Source organism: Rhinoraja longicauda, chromosome 40, assembly GCF_053455715.1.
Source record: "Rhinoraja longicauda isolate Sanriku21f chromosome 40, sRhiLon1.1, whole genome shotgun sequence".
NCBI classification, from domain to species: Eukaryota; Metazoa; Chordata; class Chondrichthyes; order Rajiformes; family Arhynchobatidae; genus Rhinoraja; species Rhinoraja longicauda.
In genome coordinates this window covers 12,385,668-12,407,379 of record NC_135992.1, presented here as the reverse complement: position 1 = coordinate 12,407,379, position 21,712 = coordinate 12,385,668, and the positions used below count along the sequence as shown (strand labels likewise).

The 21,712-nt window shown below is 43.4% G+C and overlaps 1 protein-coding gene and 1 long non-coding RNA gene across 2 annotated transcripts; one reads left to right on the top strand and one right to left on the bottom strand.

The window, feature by feature from the left end:
• Positions 1–68: 68 nt before the first annotated feature.
• On the top strand, positions 69–12,860 carry LOC144611472 (uncharacterized). Its single transcript, XR_013549527.1, has 4 exons — positions 69–111; positions 4,935–5,104; positions 10,317–10,394; positions 12,499–12,860. It is a non-coding gene; the product is annotated as an uncharacterized LOC144611472 (long non-coding RNA).
• On the bottom strand, positions 11,888–21,593 carry mief1 (mitochondrial elongation factor 1). The gene is made up of 4 exons (XM_078430592.1): positions 21,450–21,593; positions 20,211–20,385; positions 19,263–19,516; positions 11,888–17,380 (listed from the first exon to the last, which is right to left on the bottom strand). Exons 1-4 carry the CDS (start codon positions 21,591–21,593, stop codon positions 16,574–16,576), a joined length of 1,380 nt encoding a protein of 459 aa, XP_078286718.1. The 3' UTR covers positions 11,888–16,573.
• Between the last annotated feature and the right edge of the window lie 119 nt (positions 21,594–21,712).

The window sequence follows — 21,712 nt, the reverse complement described above, 5'->3', positions numbered from 1 at the left end:
GCGGTTTGGTAGGCGGCCGGGGATTGGTCGGTTGGGAGGTGTTCACGTGGTAGAGGGAAGGTGGTTGGTCGACAGAGGGCGGGAGGCGTCGACAGAAGGCGCTGATAGAAGGTAGGAGGCGCCGACTAGTTTCATTGTCCTGATTAACTTTTACTGATTGTGTGCCTCGTCGACACCTTCCCCATAGCTAACAACCATTCTAGAAACGTAGAAACATAGAAAATAGGTGCAGGAGTAGGCCATTCGGCCCTTCGAGCCTGCACCGCCATTCAATATGATCATGGCTGATCATCCAGCTCAGTAACCTGTACCTGCCTTCTCTCCATACCCCCTGATCCCTTTAGCAAAAAGGGCCAAATCTAACTCCCTCTTAAATATAGCCAATGAACTGGCCTCAACTACCTTCTGTGGCAGAGAATTCCACAGACTCACCACTCTGTGTGAAGAAATGTTTTCTCATCTCGGTCCTAAAAGACTTCCCCCTTATCCTTAAGCTGTGACCCCTACATTTTCCTTGTTATCAACATTTGCTTTGATGTGCCATTTTCACACCCTACCCTTCCACATATCTCTAGACTCCCTCTCCCCTGACTCAGACAGTCTGAAGAAGGGTCTCGACCTTTATGTTAATAACTAGTGTTTATGAGGCCTCCACAGTGTGCAATTTTGGGGGAGGGGGGTCACTTGACAGTTCAGTGGTCTGGTCAGAAAGGAATCAGAGTGGAAAATATCATATTACAACTACAGAGCTGAACAGACATTCTTGTGAACTTCATCTGAACCAAAACTCAGTTATCTGTTGATAACTCCCATCAGTCCATTCATTGATTGACAACTTGCTGACATATTATGGTTGACATCCAACCCTACTTTGAATTTATATTCTCAAAATTGTCTTGTTGCTACCTTACCAAATTCTCTACAAACTATACAGATGGCCCATAATCTCCTCATAAGACAATTGGACCCCGAGAACCTCATTATGAAACGATGAATCAAAAAGGGTTACAATGGTCTTAAAGGCATTAAGGGTAAGAACAAATGTTACATAATCTTCTGAGCTGTTTAGATTAAAGGGCTAATTCTGTACAGGGAAGTGTAATTTCAGAAACAGGTCTGTCCTTTCATACCAAGGAGCTGTCTGTAACTCACAAACATGGCTTTGCACTATTCTGTATTTAATCCAAGTCTCCTATTCTGAAGATAGACTCAAAATGCTGGTGTAACTCGGTGGTACAGCATCTCTGGAGAGAAGGAATGGGTGACGTTTTGGGTTGAGACTCTCCTATTCTGAATACAGATTCAAGAGTGGTGACTTGGATTTTATGTACTTCCTTTAAAAATCCTGGAGATGCACCATTCAGCATTATCGACTAAAGTGAAAGAGAAGGGCTTGTGTTTATGTAGCACTTTTCAGGATGTCTTATAGCTATTGAATCACTTTTGAGGCAAAGCTCTCGTTGCATTGGGAATAATGTGCCAGCCAATTTGCAATCAACCACTCAAACTCAACGTGAAAATGTCTAGAGAAACTATTTGTGATATTGCCTGAGAGGTAAGCATTGAGGAGGAAGCCAGGGTATACTCTATGCTATTTGAAGTAGTGTCATGGAATCTTTTAGAGAGCAGATGAGGCTTATCATAAAACACCATCAGCTCACCATGTCCTTGGTAACTGACAACTATCAACTATACTAAAGATAGACAAAAAATGCTGGTGGAGTCAGAGTCCCCTGACTCTCAGTCTGAAGAAGAATCTCGACCCAAAACGTCACCCATTCCTTCTCTCCAGAGATGCTGCCTGCCCCACTGAGTTCCTCCAGCATTTTGTATTTATCTTTGGCTTAAATCAGCATCTGCAGTTCCTTCCCACACATATCAATTATACTAAGCCTGTTTACCAGCAATTGTGTTTAATGCCTCATTCAAATGATACAGCTTCAGCAGTGGAGCACTCCCTCAGCACCATGTTAGATACTGGATCAGAATTAGAGGCAAAAATATACAGCTGGCACCTGCACTATTTTAATAGAATGAAACTGTCTTTTAAATTAGAAATTAAAGTGCTTAATTTCTGATTGTATCTCATTATCAAAGCATGTTTTTTTGATGTTTCTATAAGTATTATGAAGGAATCGTGTCCGTAAGGAAAACGGAAAGTTTACAAACATGATGGTAGTTTTGCATTGGAACAGAAATAATAGTCAAGTCAAGTCAAGTCAATTTTATTTGTATAGCACATTTAAAAACAACCCACGTTGACCAAAGTGCTGTACATCTGATTAGGTTCCAATGGAAAAAAAATGAAACATACAGTAGCACGCAAACAGTTCACAGCGCCTCCTCAATGAGCCTCAAACGCTAGGGAGTAGAAATAGGTTTTGAGCCTGGACTTAAAGGAGTCGATGGAGGGGGCAGTTCTGATGGGGAGAGGGATGCTGTTCCACAGTCTAGGAGCTGCAACCGCAAAAGCGCGGTCACCCCTGAATAGGATTACAATACACTCTCCACTGACCCTAATCCTGTTAATCCACTACGTCACTGAAGCACTCAGTGACAGCCCAGTGGTTTTGCTGTCATCCCAAGAAAAATAAATTTCTAGCTAATGCTCGTCATGTTATCTGATCGTGGATTAAATGAGATTTAATCTTCAACAGCAAGGTATCCATGGAGACGAGCATAGTCATACTTCACAACGTGGTTGTTGGTTTGACAAATCAGCGAAAAGGTCATATAATGTGGCATGAATCCAGCACTTTCCTGAATGCCACATTTACAGAAATACACCTGTGTGATGATGCACATGATTACGTTCACTTTCAAAACCATAAGTTTACTTTTAAAGGCAGCTTTAACAATTGCAGGATCTATCACTGCCTTGTACCTGAGATGTTAAATTTAGGTCCCGTTCACCTATTTTGGTCTTTTAGATGGAAGGTAAATAGGTTGTGGCAGGGAGACTCAAGAGACTGCAGATGCTGTAACCTTGAGAACAAAACAACTGGCTGGAGGAACTCAATGGGTCAAGCAGCATCTGTTGAGGGAAATCGACAAACAATGTTTGGGATTGGAATCTTTCTTCAGATCATGGTTGTATGTCCTTGGCCTTAAATTTCTGTCAGTGGGGACATTTTAGCACCATTATGAAAATCACAACACATTCTAGCCCTGCTCACTTGCAAAATACGTCACTCTCAATTAATGCCAAAATGAAAGGGACAATTTGAGACCATCTGAGTGAGGGCTCAGCCATCTGCTGCATTCTCCATGTAAATGGCTGCTTAATTTTTGGCATGGACTCATTGGGCTGAAGGGCATCTTTCAGTGCTGTCATTGTCATACATATTGTATCAGAAAATAATTCCTAAAAATATTAAATGTCCTTTTCTTTCTTTCACAAGACATGGAAACCCCCTGAAATAGCCAGCATTTACTCCCACTTTTTTCCGTTGAGCTGAGTGACATGCTATGCCAGTTCTGAGGGTTTTTAAACATCCTGCATAATTTAATTGTGCACGGCATTAAAACACCTTCAGATGGACATTAAAGATACCTGCCATGTCAAAGTTTCCCTCAGTGTTAATGTTCCATATTATCCCCCGATCAACATCACTAATACGGATTACAACATTGCTCTCCGTAAGAGCTTATGGTTCATAAATTTGCTGTTGTTTCTTGCTGTGCTATAATAATTACGCTTCAAAAATACTTGATGTGCTGAAAGAAGCTGGATGAACATGTCTATTCATGAACATCTCCTGGATGAACACCTTCTCATCTCCTTCCTAAATGAACGTCCTTTAACTCTGAGGCTATGACCTCTGGTCCTAGACTCTCCCACGAGTGGAAACAACCTCTCCACATCCATTCTATCCAGTCCTGTACCTCAAACTGTACTTCAAACTTACTGCAGTAGCAAAGGCTACTTAGAAGTTCTAGGTCATAATGCTTCAACTAGGTTAATTGAATATATAATATGATTTAACGTGAATTAACCATTGTCCAAGTAAAGGAAACTGACCACTTTAAAGACAAATTCGCATTTTCTCACTCGTAACTGACAGGTAGAAAAACAAACCTCATTTGTTTGCCCCGTGATGCGTTGGCTTTCCACCATCACTGTAACTTGAGATAAAATTATCTGTGTGAATGCGAGCCAATAACTTAGTTCACAAACAACCTGCGCTATAAAATGTTCCTCTGGCTTTATGGGGCTCAATCTGTGACCTCGTAAGGAAGTGGAGGTGGTATACAAAAATAATGTAGTCTAACAGTATGAAAGGTCGAAACATATTTTCCAAATCCTGTGATCTTAGTGGATCCGCTCTTTTTAGTCATGGAGTCATACAGTGTGGAAACATGCCCACACCTCCCAACATGTCCCAGCTACTCTAGTCCCACCTGCCTGCGTTTGCCCCATATCCCTCTAAACCTGTCCTATCCATGTACCTATCTAACTGTTTCTTAAATGGTGTGATAGTTCCTGCCTCAACTACTTCCTCTGGCAGCTCATTTCATACAACCACCACCCTTTGTGTGAAAAAGTTACCCCTCAGATTCCTATTAAATCTTTTCTCCCTCACCTTCAACCTACATTCTCTGGTCCTCGATTCCCCTAATTGGGCAAGATTCTCTGTGTGTCTACCCGATCTATTCCTCCCATGATTTTTTTAATGACTAATTTGAACAGTTAAAGCATTACACTTTGCTCACAGTTAAGTTCTGCATTTAGAAGGTGCTTGGCATATCAAATGTACTGAGAGTAATTTAATCTCACTCAAGAAATGAGAGAACCGTGAGAGGGGATCTGTACGATAAGTGGGTTGGGATTAATTGACCAATCCATTAATTCTCAGGTCAGTCAGAAATATTTTAAGATGGCAATGTCTCTATTTTAACCGGCCTTCTATTTTTTGCGGGTTTCTGATTTCCAGAATTAAGAAAATCAAGAAAGGCGACTTAAACGAAAAGTGTCACTGATAAGGCCAGCATTTATGTGAAGCAGCACAATACCTGTGCGTGACTGAGCCAGGCAATATCTCTTCTGCCTACCGCTGTGTGGTCAAGCATCAAGCAACCAGGATGAACAACTCCACATTATTCGGCAAGTAGGATTTGAAAATTAATTGAATTTCACTGTTGCATAAATTGTGATGCAAAGAAATTCGGGCAAAAAAATAAGATAATAAAAATGAACTGCAGATGCTGGTTTATACCAAAGATAGATACAAAATGCTGGAGTATCTTAGTGGGTCAGGCAACATCTCTGGCGAACATGGATAGGTGATATTTTGGTTCGGGACCCTTCTTTAGGCTGAAAGATAGAGGAGGCCAAAGTGAGGCAGGGCCGGCAACAGATGACCTCAGGAAGGGTGGAGTCTGCAATGGCCCATTGATGGCTGGGGAAGATGTGCTAACTTCAGGGATACATGTACCTGGGCTGAGTGGTATTATCATAGGCAGGCTGTGCTACACTCATGAGACCATCTAACCTGGGACATGTTGGCCGGTGTGGGAAAGTTGGGCTATTTCCGCGCTGTACCATTTCTATGACTCAAGAAACCACCATTAGCATTGATGAATCCTTTCTGAGCGTGGCTCAGAAACATAACTGGATAAGTCACATAAATTCTGTGGCTAAATGAGCAGCTCAGAGACTGTTTCATCCTGCAACTTGCTTCCTAACTCCACAAAATTTAAACTGTGAATCCAAAAGACATATGTACATTGTCATATGTACCGACGATGGAACAATGAAATTCTTACTAACACCAAAAGAAAACTGAAGATAATGCTTGTAAGAGGGAACTGCAGATGCTGGTTTACACCGGAGACAGACACAAAATGCTGGAGTAACTCAGTGGGACAGGCAGCATCTCTAAATAGAAGGAATGGGTGACATTTCGGGTTGAGACCCTTCTTCAGATGAACTATTCCCCACTGAGGGAGCCGAGTCTTTAATCTCCCTCTGCAACATCAACTGGTGAGGGTAATTAGCTTTGCTCCCTGTGGCTGCAAACAGTTGCACAGTGTCTGTACCGCTCGGGACTTTCCAGCAGCAGCAGTATTTGCAAGAAATTCCAAGAAATGACAAGTAAAATTGGAGTGGGGAAACTAAGAGTGGAGAATGGAGGAAGGAGCTTGCAGAGAGGAAACCGGAGTTGTGAGGGATTTTAATTCTATTTGCTAATGATAATTCACTGAATTTGGAATTCAATTGAATTGAATTGAATTGAATACGTTTATTGGCCAAGTATGTACACATACAAGGAATGTGCCTTGGTGTTCCGCTCGCAAGGAACAACACGAACATACAGTAAACAATTAAGAATAAAGCATAAAACATTAAATTTACCTATATTGATACAAACATTGAGCACATTGTATGTATAGCATAAATTATTTTATCGCTAATTTGTAGGTAACTGGTAGGAACAATCCTGAAGCCATCTCCCTACCTATTTCTAATGGTAAAAATTTAATCTAGCTGATGTTCACTCATTGACCACAAGGTAGAATCCCAGCCTGCCTCTTTAACCTTATCTTCTGTTTGACCCCCATGTCCCTGGATTATAGCAAGAGACAGAAGTTGAATCTCTCTTTGAGATCCAGCGTAAAAGCCTCCACCACACTCCTTATCACCTTTGTGACTGGTTTGGACTATGAAAGTCACTGAAGGGCCTGTTTGGAATTTTAAGCTGTTAACTCTCTCCACCGCCGACTTACTAATGAAAACTGACATGCGGTCTCCCAATTTCTCCCAAACGGAAGTGAACAATTAGTTCCTTGATTTTGCTGATGTCGAGTGAGAGATTGTTATTCAACTCAACCAGGTGTACGATCCCTCTCCTGACACGTCACCATTCGTGATTCGGCCTTCTAACGTGTGTCATCGGCAAATTTATAGATGACATTGGAGCTGTGCGTGATCTCTTTCCCCTATATTCCGTATCATCTTTGTTGTTCCAGCTGACAACAATGGTACCATTGGCGATCTTAAAGATCAGGTTAATGCTGTACTGGGCCACACAATCATGGGTAGACACAGACTAGAGCACACATCCTAAGCAGCATCAGTGTTGAGGGTCATGTCGGACAAAATGTCATGACTAATTTTAACAGACTGAGGTCTGCCGATCAGGAAGTCCAGAAACCAGTTGCAGATGGAGCCTCATTGCCTCAGCCCAGAAGTTTGGAGAGGAGTGTTGTGATATTGCTGGGACTACTTTGTGTATCCAAGGACTACTTTGTATGCCTGTGTATATAAGTGATTGCTGTGATTAGGCGGTCACTCTGGATCCAGGCGGCCTTGGAATAAACAGCCTGGAGTTAAGCTCCACCATGATAACATCATAAACATGTGTACTCGTGGTCCGTCCAGAGTCACAACAAAGGTACAACAGGTACCGGACCACGAAGTACAACATGGTGGCAGCGGTTTGGGTGTTTAGCCTAGAAAAGGAAAACAACAAAAACCCCAAGAAACAAAGTTAACAAGTGCGTAAGAAAAAAAAAAAAAAAGAAGGTTAACAAAAAGGAACCCAGCAAAAAGGTTAACAGGAAGATAAGATAGAGCCCTGAAGAACGAAAAAAGTTTCCCGCTCGGTAAGGGGCCAATATATGTAGGTATACTTACCTGCTCAGTAGTCAGCGGCGAGCTGCCGACGTGACGCTGCAAGCTGCTGAGGGCGGTGTGTGAAGGCCAACATCGCGCCCCAGCACCTGTGCAGGCCCGAGATTGGGAGCCTGTGACTGCTTTGCGGTGGAGAGACCGGAGGCGACCGGGAGACCCGACACCCATGGAGGTGTGCGGTGACCGGGGAAGACCGGCACCCACGGAGGTGTGCGGCGACCGGTGGAGACCGACACCCACGGAGGTGTGCGGCGACCGGAGGCGACCGGGAGACCCGACACCCACGGAGGTGTGCGGTGACCGGGGAAGACCGACACCCGTGGAGGTGTGCGGCGACCGGGAGACCCGACACCCACGGAGGTGTGCGGTGACCGGGGAAGACCGACACCCGTGGAGGTGTGCGGCGACCGGGAGACCCGACACCCACGGAGGTGTGCGGTGACCGGGGAAGACCGGGAGACCCGACACCCACGGAGGTGTGCGGCGACCGGTAAGACCGACACCCACGGAGGTGTGCGGCGACCGGTAAGACCGACACTCACGGAGGTGTGCGGCGACCGGTAAGACCGACACCCAGGGAGGTGTGCGGCGACCGGTAAGACCGACACCCACGGAGGTGTGCGGCGACCGGGGGAGGCCGACACCCATGGAGGTGTGCGGCGACCGGGAGAGCCCCGGAGGAGACCGACACCCACGGAGGTGTGCGGCGACCGGAGGGGGTCGGCGACCGGAGGTACCGACCACCCGCGGAGGTGCGTCGGCCGGTAAGGCCGAGGCACTACATACTTACCTGTGAGCGGGGCCGGGGAGCACCTGTGGGCGGGGCCAGCTCGCAGCGGCAGCGCGTTCGAAAAGTTGAGCGGCAGCTGCCGTGGAGCACCTGTGGGCGGGGCCAGCGCGCACTGCAGAGGAGGCGCGATCGCACCGCGATTACAGCAGTGCCCAGCAGTGCCAGCCCAGCAGTGCCAGCCCAGCAGTGGGAGCCCAGCAGTGCCAACCCAGCAGTGGGAGCCCAGCAGTGCCAACCCAGCAGTGGGAGCCCAGCAGTGCCAGCCCAGCAGTGCCAGCCCAGCAGTGGGAGCCCAGCAGTGCCAACCCAGCAGTGGGAGCCCAGCAGTGCCAGTCCAGCAGTGGGAGCCCAGCAGTGCCAGCCCAGCAGTGGGAGCCCAGCAGTGCCAGCCCAGCAGTGGGAGGCCAGCAGTGGCAGGCAAATCATTGGTGGTGGAGCATCTAGAGCCTACACTACGTGTGATCTACACAGCACGTCTTCTTGAGGGGAAGATATGGAACACCGAGAACAACAAGGAGTTCATTTGGTGTCATGGTATTGAAGGCTAATCTGTAGTCAATGAATAGTACACCCTGACATCGGTGTTCCTTACTGTCAAGATGATCCAGAGCTGAATGTGGTGCAAATCCTGCTTTTTGCCAAGACTGATTAAAATTATTAATTTGCAGGAATGTTATGCTCTTGCAGCAATATTATTCCCCCCATCCTTCCTTTGTAGCTTTTAGTTTTCATTCCAATTTTTGTAGGTCTGTGAAATGACACACATTAATTCACCCAAGGCTTCCTTGTCACACGTTCTGTTGGGCTTCCATCGTCCTCTGTTGGACTGTGTAGGAACTGCAGATGCTGGTTTAAACCGAAGAGACACAAAAAGCTGGAGTAACTCAGCCTAAGTTACTCCAACTTTTTGTTCTTGCCCTCTGTTAGACTATTGTGCCTCCACATTAGTTAGAAACCATATCGTGCCTCTACATTTGTTAGAGACCAGTTCTCAATGATGGATACTAAGTACTGGAGTAACTCAGCGGGACAGGCAGCATCTCTGGAAAAAAGTAAGAGTACATTATTCTGCCGTGAAGTGAAAGCTTGATGATAAGAAAGAACAGAAGGGTTGACCTGTGATGAGATGGAAGGTAGGAGAGATTAAGTAACATAAAGGATAATGAAATAAAGTGAAAGGGAGGCAATTGTACAAGAAATAAATACAGTACCATGTAATAGTCTGCATTCCTCTTTATGAATGTGCATTTTCTATTTCCAATGCAACAACGTGGCGAAAATTGTACCTGTGGTTAACAGTCAAAGAGTCAAAGACAGGTTTAAGTACGGACGTGCTTTACTCTCTTCTAACATGCCTTGGTAAATCAGATGTGTTTTATTGTAATTCAGTGGTTTTATAGACAATAGGTGCAGGAGTAGGCCATTCGGCCCTCGAGCCAGCACCACCATTCAATGTGATCATGGCTGATCATTCTGAATCAGTACCCCGTTCCTGCCTTCTCCCCATACCCCCTGACTCTGCTATCCTTAAGAGCTCTATCTAGCTCTCTCTTGAATGCATTCAGAGAATTGGCCTCCACTGCCTTCTGAGGCAGAGAATTCCACAGATTTAGAACTCTGTGACTGAAAAAGTTTTTCCTCATCTCCGTTCTAAATGGCCTACTCCTTGTTCTTAAACTGTGGCCCCTTGTTCTGGACTCCCCCAACATTGGGAACATGTTTCCTGCCTCAAGTTTCCTGCCTTTATTTAAATAATTGGGTTTATATTTTACAACTATGGGGTTTCATGCCAACATTTCCGGAACTGCGACCGTGCTATGGTTTGATGTTTTCAAAAAGTTCTTTTAAAGGTCAAAAACATTTAATGACATTTGACTGTTCATTGTGTGACAGAGAACCAGTCTAGAGCAAGGCACTTCTGTGCTATTACAGGAGGAAACAAGACAAGACATATCTGTTGCGCTGCTACAAGTAAGAATTTCATTATTCTGTTTTGGGACACATGACAATAATATGTTTTTTACTTTTGACCCTTGGATCTTGGTGTGCAGTGGCATAGTTGAGAAGTAACTGGACTATGAGAGACATGGAGACATGGATTAATGATGTGGAGATACATTCAGATCCCACCTGGTGAATACAAATTCAGTTAATTCAATTCTGAATTCATAATTTCTAGGAGCATAATTAGGCCATTTGGCCCATCAAGTCTACTCCGCCATTCATCTTTCCTTCTCCTGCCTTCGCCCCATAACCCCCGACACCCTTACTAATTAAGAATCTGTCAATCTCCACCATAAAAATATCCATTGACCTGGCCTCCACAACCATCTGGCAATGAATTCCATAGATTCACCACCCTCTGACTAAAGAAATTCTTCCTCATCTCCTTTCTAAAGGTACATCATTTTATTCTGAGGTTATTACCTCTGGTCCTAGACTCTCCAACTGATGGAAATATCCTCCCTACATTCACTCTATCCAGGCCTTTCACTATTTGGTAAGTTTTAATGAATTTCCCCCTCATCCTTCTAAACTCCAGCGAGTCCAGGCCCAGTTCCTTCAAATGCTCATCATATGTTAACCCAATCATTCCTGGGATCAAAAGGTATTTATGTGTGAGTGACCACAAAGACTATCTTGTTCGGCATCTTGCTTCTACCTGATTCTCGAACCACAGCCATTGGTGCACAACCATTTCCACCACTGTCTCCCATCCCTTCTGTTGCCTTCCACTTACGTCCCTCCCTTAGAGTTTACATTTCACTCCTCCTCTCAACGCACACATTTTTGTCTCATTTTCTTCTCTAGCCATTATCAATTACCATCTGCAAATTAACCCCCCACCCATCTCTATCCACAAATTACTTGCCAGGCTTTGTCTCAACCCGTTCTCTTTTCCAGATTTCCCCTTACTGCAGTCTGAAAGAGTCCCAACACAAAATTTCCCCAATCCATTTCCTCCAGACGCTGCTCCACTCCCTGCTGAGTTACTCCAGCACTTTGTGCTTTTGTTCACAACAAAATGGTGACTCCTAACTGCACACACTGCAAGCTGGTTATTGTCAAAGATGGGGTTCACCTTCAACTTGTCGTCCACAAGGAACAGCAGTAATTCTCGGCTTTGCCAACAGCACATATCCTGCAAATGAATAAAATTGGCCTACAACGCTCCATATAATCTTTCTCCCACCTAGCTGTCTAATCCAATCCGGTATCAAGTGTATTTCTCGATTGTGTTATTAAAAAATACTCGAGGCATTTGTTTAAATGCCAAAGATATTCAACTACATTTTTTTCTTCTGATTTCAGAATGCACCAAAGCATTTTACAGACTTAAAAGCATCATCATCATTGTAACAATATTCTAGAGAAATCAGCTGGTTAGCTATATAGTAAAACATTAAAAACTCAATTTGTGCAGATATGATGATTTCCATCTTTATTTAAATAAACACTGCACAATGTTTTAAAATAAAAACTTTTTTTTCATGAATCTACTGATATATTTGCGTTAACAAACAGAAAGTTTGTGAATATGAATATTTCAAGCCTGAAGCAGGGAAACAATATTTTTATGGATGCGTGTAACATTTCACCATTCAACCCATCTCACAGGCACAGCAAATTTGTTCTAAATGTATTGCTTAATTTCACACACATAAAGAGACAGACGTACAGTTGGAAAAACATTCAGGATTTCAATATTATTGGGCCCAAATATTTCTGCAGATTCTGCATTAGAAATTTCCTCAAAAAATCTAGCAGACAGATGTCAAAAAATAGAAAATTTCAATTTCCAAAAAAACTTGAAGCTTTAGAATTAACTAATTGTCATGGACAATTAAATCTATTGCGTACCTTTTCAAATACCACTAGAAGTTCCTTTATGTAGAAATCTGATGAGAAATTTATCAAAGCACTTATTACAGTTGTTTGTTTTCATGTGGTTAGCACTTCTAATTGTACAGTTAAGCAGACAATTTGTCGTGTTCCAGTGCACTGCACGGGACAGGAATCTAACATGCACTCGTATATGTGGTGCACAATCAGTCCATTGTTATTTTCTTTACAGATAACAAGGAATGCAAAGCAAACAAGGGCTGAAGAAGGTCTTGATACGAAGCGTCACCCATTCCTTCTCTCCAGAGATGCTGCCTGTCCCGCTGAGTTACTCCAGCATTTTGTGCCGTTAAGGAATGCAGGGTAGGTTTCTTGTGATACTCTTAATCTCCTATCTCTGCTCCTCCTCTAGGAAATTAAACTGTGGAACAATCTGATAAAGGTTTTCAACCTAAAGCATTGAGTGTCTTTTACTGCAGATGATTCCAAGCCTGCTGAGTATTTTGAACATTTTTATTTTAAATTCTGATTTATGGCATCTGGATCTTTTTAGTTTTCTATTGTGAAAGTATAAGAACAATGAACTGTCAGGAGATAGCAAGTTCTGTTTTCTGAAGTACAAAATTTAGCCCGTCACTTCAGTACAGCACTAAAGGATTGTGTGAGATGTTATCTTTCAGATACATCGATAAACAAAGCCTTTGTATTACCCTATCAAGTAGAAACAGAAGATTCAATGTGATATTTTAGAAGAGCAGTGGAATTCTACTGTAGGAAGGAACTACAGATGCTACCAAAGATAGCAGCATCTCTGGATAGAAGGAATGGGTGATGTTTCAGTTCAAGACCCTTCTTCAGACTGAAGACGCCACCCATTCCTTCAATCCAGAGATGCTGCCTGTCCCGCTGAGTTACTCAAGCATTTTGTGTCTATCTTCAGTGGAATTCTCGTGTTCAGGCCAAAATTTATTTTTCAATAAAGATCACTCTCTTGTGGCTGTCACCTTAATCACGTTTCTTACAACAGTGGCCAAACATTGTTGGCAGCAAAATGAGGTATTCTGAGAAGCTGGGCTTTCTTTCTGTGATTGCTTGTTGGGCATGTGGTGCCAGCTTTGTTTTCCTGAAATACAAGCACATGGTTGAATGATGCACTCATGCTAGTTAAATATTGTAAGAGTACCTGCCTCCAACAATCATGCAGGCAATGTTTTCAAATTTCAACCACTCTCCATGTAAAATTAAAATCATTCAAGTCCTCTATGTCTCTGATCATGAATACCTCTGCCAAGGTGAAAGATTTCACTATCTACCCTATCCCAGCAATTTTATATTTCTTCTATTTTATATACCTCAATCAGGTAGGTCCTCACATAGCCGTCACTATCCCGAGGAAACCAAACCCAGCCTGTTCAGTCTCTCCTCATAACTGAAACACTCCTCCCAGGTAACATCCTTCTTTGCACCCTCTCCAGTGCAATCATACCGTACCTTTATAGAAACATAGAAAATAGGCGCAGAGGGCGGCCATTTGGCCCTTTGAGCCAGCACCGCCATTCATTGAGATCATGGCTGATCATCAATCAGTAACCCGTGCCTGCCTTCTCCCCATATCCCTTGATTCCGCCAGTGAATTGGTCTCCTCTGCCTTCTGTGGCAGAGAATTCCACAAATTAGTCAGGCTCTTAGGGCTAATGGAATCAAGGGATATGGGGAGAAAGCAGGAACGGGCTACGGATTTTGGATGATCAGCCATTGAATGGCAGTGCTGGCTTGAATGGCCAGTTGGCCTACTCATGCACCTATTTTCTATATTTCTATGTATTTGTTTAGAGAAAAATACAGGTTCACAAGACCAAAGAACTTTTCAAATCAATGAAGTAAAATGTATATTTATTCAATTAAATAGATTTCATTAAACTAAGTGTATAGTTGGCTATTTAAACACAAAGTAATTCTCTGTAGAAGACAGCCAGGCTTCATAGATGAGGAGCAGTAAAACATTTTCACTGCTGTATCACTGAGGGAAACCTTTCATTGCACAAAAGCTACAGACTTGAACAAGAGGGATTTCTCGCATTTCAGGGAGGAACTGTGTGGTACCTTTATCAATCAATGGCAGGGTCTAAATTAAATCACTGAACTAGACGGCAAAAATCTGTCCCAAGGATATAGAGACAGCAGTTGAGTCCTTTTATAGGAATTTAAATTCAAGTACTTAATCTAGCATTTAATAACAACAGTAACCATGATACTACTGTGTTGTTGGAAAAACTAATTGGGTTCATTAATGTGTAGGAAAAAAACTGCAGATGCTGGTTAAAATCTCAGGTAGACACAAAATGCTGGAGTAACTCAGCGGGTCAGGCAGCATCTTGGGAGAGAACGAATGTTGACGTTTCGGATCTGACCCTGACCGCTGAGTTACTCCAGCATTTTGTGTCTACACGGGTTCATTAATGTTCTTCTCGGTAGCAATCTGCCAACTTTACCCTTTGTGCATGCCAATCCTGACTCACCCGACAATAAATGCCAGCACTGCCAATATTGTCCACCCGCAATGAATGAATGAATGAATAAAAAGTTATGCGTGAGCTCTCATGAGGACCATAGGCATTGATCAGTTGTAGGCACATGAAATGTTGAAAGGCCATCAACTTGAAACAATAGTTGTGCTTCCCTCTCCACAATGGCACTTCCAATACTTATTTCAGTTCGCAGCATCTATTCTATGAGAAGAATATTGATGCAGCCCACTGTTCCACAGGCCATAAAGCAGAGACATTTTCTGCTGTAATCGGCTAGGTATGATCTGCACCACAATAAATGATAGAAACATAGAAAATAGGTGCAGTAGGAGGCCATTTGGCCCTTCGAGCCAGCACCGCCATTCATTGTGATCATGGCTGATCATTTACACTTAGTAACCCGTGCCTGCCTTCTCCCCATATCCCTTGATTCCACTAGCCCCTAGAGCTCTATCTAACTCTCTTTTAAATTAATTCAGTGAATTTGCCTCCACTGCCTTCTGTGGCAGAGAATTCCACAAATCTCTGTGTGAAAAAGTTTTTTCTCACCTCAGTTTTAAATGGCCTCCCCTTTATCCTTAGACTGTGGCCCCTGATTCCGGACTCCCCCAACATTGGGAACATTTTTCCTGCATCTAGCTTGTCCGGTCCTTTTATAATTTTATACGTTTCTATAAGATCCCCTCTCATCCGTCTAAATTCCAGTGAATACAAGCCCAGTCTTTCCTCATATGACAGTCCTTCCATGCCGGTGATTAACCTCGTGAATTATGCCTCCTTTAAATTTAAAATGTAATGAGTTTCGCATTTTATTTTGAATTTATATTGTCTTGGATTCACTAATTTGTATATTTTTTCCAGAGGATTCAATCAAGTCAGGAACTGCTTTTAAGTAAATCTTAACCACCGACTCAACTGGTCCTTGTTTATTTGCTAACCGTTCAAAGCATTTTGCCCGAAATTAAGAGCCGATCAATCTTAATTTCACAGAATTTTTTTAAAAACAGATGCTGGAAATCTGAAATAAGCACAGAAAATGTTGGGAAATAGACAACAGGCCAGGCAGCATCCGTGGAAAGTGAGTTTTGTTTTGAACACAAATGTTATTTTTGTTTACAGACCCTGCCTGACCTGCTGAATGTTTCCAGCTTTTTCTGTTCTTGTTTTATTTCGGAGTCAGAATGTGTGTGAATTAAAAGTTTCAAGTCACACATACCCCTCTGTGCAACCAACCCACTGAGATGGTAAGGCTTCTCAAATAAACTCAGGTGGAGGAAAATTTAGAGCACTGAATTTCTGTTTGATATTATTTAATCCTCTGCATGTACATTCCTTTTTAGATATAGTCTTCCCGTAACAATCCCCAAAATTATTGTTTTTCAAAAAAACAGCAGAAAATGGAACTGAACAAGTCAAATTGGCTTTATTAATAGTTTTGCAATTTTGAAAATTTATTTCCAAATCTTTCAAAATATTTTTTATTTTACTTCTCTATATTTTTGGTGCAACAGTGGGAAATATGGATTTCATATTTGGCTTAAGAATGGACAAAATAGTACTCAGCCCAAGCCTAGTTCTTGCTTGTCTCCCTAAACTGTAAACAACATCGAAGTCCTTCCCACGGAATCACTTTCATGCAACTTCCAATCATAATTACAGGTTTAGGAAATGTAGGACCGAGACATCTGGTCAATAGGATGATTAAATGGTCTAACTTGGTCTTCTGGAGAAGCCTGATAAATATCAAACTATGAATCTCTGTGTGCAACCATACCTAATTCAAGTATTTAAGAGAGTCTCTGGCTCTGATAAGGAACAGTACAGCATGTATCCCAATTCATCTATCTCCTCTTCTGTAAGTTCCAATAACAGGTTCACTTTGGTATCTAAACTGCACGGCAAGAAGCCTTGCTCCAAGTAACTAATCAGTTCTTTGAGAACCAGAAGGAATTTGTCAGCTAGCATCTCTGGTGCCCAGTCTGATTCCTTCTTGCAACTGTGGAGGATCACATTGGTCAGTTGACTTGCTGTCAACTTGTTGAGGGGGGTGTTGGACTTGCAGATGGCCTTCAGTATCTTGAGGCAGGAACAGCGGCAGCCCCCGTCATTTTTGTCCAGGGCCCGGAGCTTGGCAGTTTCGGCAGTTCTGAAGCTTTGCCGCCACATGTTTTCGTACCGGCCATTGCGGTGCGGTTTGGCAATCAGCAGCGTGTCCTCCATCACTATGAGCGGCAAGAAGTCAATAAATAATTTTTTACTCGTGTCGTACTGAACCTCCAAAGTCAATGTATCGGATGGAACCACTGGGCGGATGATGAGGTCCAACATGCTCCCGATAGCCGGCCAGTTGATGCTCCCCGACAAGAGCTTGTCGAATGTGTCGATCATCACTTTGGGTGACAGGTAACCACCCACAATACCGCGGTCCCAGTAGCTGCTGCTGCGGGGAAAGTATTCCAGGTTTTCCCTGCGGATCAGCCAGAATCCAGGGACGTTCATGATGGTCTCCTCCCCTGGAATCGTAGCCCAGAGGTTCCTCTCTAGGATCAAAGGTACCATCAGCTGAACATGATCTGCAGTGATGACCTACGGAGTCAGATTAAACTCTATGGTTATTAAAGCAGGTCACTGTATTAAGACAAGCATTTACAATAACTAACACGCACTACAATAAAAAATAGGTAACAGCGACAAGGAAACAACCCAAAATTCTTCTGCAACTTCCTCTCACCAGTCGTTGAATATTCTTACCCCCTCCTTTTGCTCTCTGTATGATCTAAAGATAATTGAGTAAATCTGAATCCCGAGCTCAGGAGCATAACGGGTGTGAACATGACATCCAGGAGCTCCCCAATCATACAATAATTAAACTCTTGGGGATTCAATCAACAACAGGGCACCTGTGCCTTTTGGATTCATGCCATTTTGCAGTATTTCTGTGATTTTTATGTTGCAGCAGCATCCAGAACTATTGCATAGGACGACAAAATAAATATCTACCCTCTCTTTGCATTACCTGACAATGTATGCACATTTCTCAAGGCCCTTTCCAGTACCACTGAGCTATTCTAACTTTCTACACGTTTTACCCAGGGCTGGATAACTGCTGGATTATTTAACAAGCACAGTTTGCAAGCTGTGTATAACAGTGTATAAATAGCACAAATTGTTTCTGTGGGAACTATGAATAAAATACACGGTTTGGTAGGTAAGATTCACTCGCCTGGTTCAAGACCGGTTATAAACTGGCCACAAACTATAGACTGTGACTTCAGTGCGTTGATGAGGGAATGCCCACCCGAATGAGGAGCCGTGTTCTCAGTGACACCAAACTGAAGCTTTGTCCGTCCTCCTATCTCCTAAGAGCCCAGGAATGACCAGGAAATTTCTCCCCCTGTCTTGGCCAGTATCTACCCCTCAGCTAGCATCGTATTAAAAGATAACCTTGTCATTTATCATGCCATCTGTGCCATGATCTCACATTGCAATTCAAACAGCTGAACTGGCTCCAAAGCACTTTGTCATGTGTTCAGGTTTAACAGAAGGACAAATCAGAAAATCCAGGCCAACCTCATGTGACGGGCCAAGCAATTACCAGTGAGACATTACTGTGCTGGAAAGAAAGCTGCAGATGCTGGTTTAAATCGAAGGTAGACACAAAATGTAACTCAGCTGGTCAGGCAGCATCTCTGGAGAGAAGGAATGGGTGACATTTCGGATCAAGTCTGAAGAAGGGTCTCCAGAGACTGCCTGACCCGCTGAGTTACTCCAGCATTTTGTGTCTATCAGACATTACTGGGCTTTTGGTCTAACCTCAAACTTTTATATAGAAAGGTACAACATAGAAACAGGTCCTTCGGCCCACCGAGTCCATGCCGACCACCCCGTTACACTAATCCTACACAAATCACAGATTTTTTAATATATCTCCCCTAGTTCATTCAACTCCCCCCCAGATTCTACCATTATCCACACACCAAGGCCAACTCACAGCAGGCTATGAGTTGCAGGAATGAGCTAAACTGTAAATTTGTCCCTGTCCTATTCCCAACATCGATTTTTTTATCGTGTACAAAGCAATTGAAGATGCTGGTTTACACGGAAGGTAGCAAAATTCTGGAGTAACTCAGCGGGTCAGGCAGCATCTTTGGAGAAAAGAAATAAGTGACGTTTTGGGTCAAGACCCTTCATCAGACAGACGGGCAGTCTGAAGAAAGGCCTCGACCTGAAACGTCACCTATCCCTTTTCTCCAGAGATGCTGCCTGACTACTGAGTTACTCCAACATCAGCTCAGTTTAGTTTATTGTCATGTGTACCGAGGTACAGTGAAAAGAGGTACTGCATTTTGTATCTATCAATTTTTTTAATCCTCATGCTGGTGTGTACACTACACAGTATTTAGGAGCAGAGAAAGTGGAGGTTGTCTACTGTCAGGTACAACTGAACCAATTTAGATTAAACCCAAACCTGTAGGTCGTCGTACAGACTGCCACTGAGGTACATATCCCGGAGGGGCATGTCAGGAAGCTTGGTGTGGATGAAGTTTCGCAGCTCTGCGCAGATATCTAATGCAGCCTGCTTGGCTCGGCTCACTTCAGCACCTGGAATAACGACGTGCTTGCGATAATACACACACAGCTTGTCCTGTATGGACAGGCGGAGTCGGGCTCTCTTCAAATCCATTTGGGCTTTCTTACTGGGACTAGCATCCTTGGGAGCATCTGCATCAAGATACAAAACAGAGCAAAGGTAATTCAAGCTGTACAAGTTGTCCCATTAAACAGATGCATGTTTGGAAAATGAAAATGTTCCACAAGTCAATATCCAGCAAGTATGGTTTGTCTCAGTGTTCATGATCTGCAGCAAGTGAAAAGAATTGGGCGGCACAGAGTTGCTGCCTTATAATGCCAGAGATCTATGTTCAATACTACTATGGGTGCCGTCTGTACGGAGTTTGTTCGTTATCCCCGTGACCTAAGTGGGTTTTCCCTGGGAGCTCCAGTTTCCTCCCACACTCCAAAGACGTACAGGTTTGTAGGTTAATTAGCTTGGTGAAATTGCAAATTATTCCTAGTGTGTAAGTTAGTGTTAATGTGCGGGGATCGCTGGTCAGTGCGGACTCAGTGGGCCAAAGGGCCTGTTTCTGCACTGTATCTCTAAATTAAACTAAAATGAATAAAATGTCCTTGTGGCACCAGTGACTCATTGCAAACAGCAGGTCTAAGAACTAGACAAGATGTTTACTCCATTACCTTGCTAAATGGAAGTGACTCAGATATGACATCTTAGAAATTGGCCTCCCTGCAGCGCCCCGGCCCAAAACTTGAGCGATCCGTTCCCTCCACAGATGCTTCCTGACCCACTGTGTGTGTCTACCATTTTTTTTTCACTCACTGATTGCACACTACAGCTTACCAGCTTCACAGGTTGTGGGCAGCGTCTGTAGAGATCGGCTGACATTTGCTTTCATGTCCCTGGTCAGTAAACGGGGCGATGCCCCAATCCAGCTGGGCTCCTCCCAGCTTTGCTTTGCAGACCTCAAATCCATCTTGCTGGGGCTACTGGGGGCACTGATGGCCCGGTCATACATCTGCAAGGTAAAGACAAAAGGTCACAGGATTCTTGAAGAAACAGGTACTGTGTCCCAGTACAGAAAGGAAGAGATCAGTGCAGATGAAGAAACTTGCTCCCATTCAAGTAGCTTTAGTATCACCTGGGTGACAGGATACATCTTGCCCCAATTTTCAAGCACGCTGAAATAACAACAAGCCCCATCAGATATCCAAGATGCTTCACAGGAAAGTTATCAAACAAAATCCATTCAAAATCCAACCATCCATGGTCAAATTATTGAAAAATTAGAAAGGGAACCAAAGAACTTTAGAATATGAAAAATAGGAGCGTGGGCAGCTGAAGTTACATCTGTCAGGGGATCTGACCAGAATTGGAAGGTCTCAATATATTCAGAGACTTGAATGATTGTAGGGAGAGAGTACAGCAATGTAAAGAACTGAGTCTGAAGAAGGGTCTCGACCTGAAACGTTACCCATTCCCGCTCTCCAGCGATGCTGCCTGTCACGCTGAGTTACCCCAGCATTTTGTGTCTATCTTAAAGAAATGGAAGAATTGTTCGAGCAATAGTTAACATGGACAGGGTCGAGGTCTGGAAGAATCTTATCATCGAGAAGTGAAAGGCTTGGATAGAGTGGATGTGGAGAGGACGTTTCCACTAGTGGGAGAGTCCAGAATAGAGGTCATAGTCTCAGAATTAAAGGATGTTCCTTTAGGAAGGAGATGAGAAGGAATTTCTTTAATCAGAGGGTGGTGAATCTGTGGAATTCTGCCGCAGAAGGCTGTGGAGGCCAAGTCATGGATATTTTTAAGGCAGAGATGGATATTCTTGTTTAGTAGGAGTGTCAGGGGTTATGGGGAGAATGGGGTTTAGGAGGGGAGATAGATCAGCCGTGATTAAACGGTGAAGTGGACTTGATGGGCCAAATGGCCTAATTCGGCTTCTATCATTTATGATCTTATGAATTAGGATGCTTTTGAGAATATTATACAAGATGCGTACCATTTTCTCCATTATGGTTTAAAAATGATTTGGAAATTGAAGGCACGAAGAAAAATAGAAAATGATGATGATATTCTTACCCTCTTAACAGCCAATGTTGCAATGCCCAAGACAGCAGCTCCACCGACACCCAACACCAGCCGGGCGTTTGAGAGGACAAAGTCAATGGCATTCCCAACCCCATTATCGCCTTTCTTGCTTTTACCTTCTCCCATGCCAGCCATTATGAACAGAGGGCACCTAGAAAAGAAATTGTGTTGATATTCTTTGTTACTTCAAAAACAAAGTTTCAAAATCCATTCTCCTTTAATTTAGACTGATTGGGTGGTGCCTGATGAGGAAG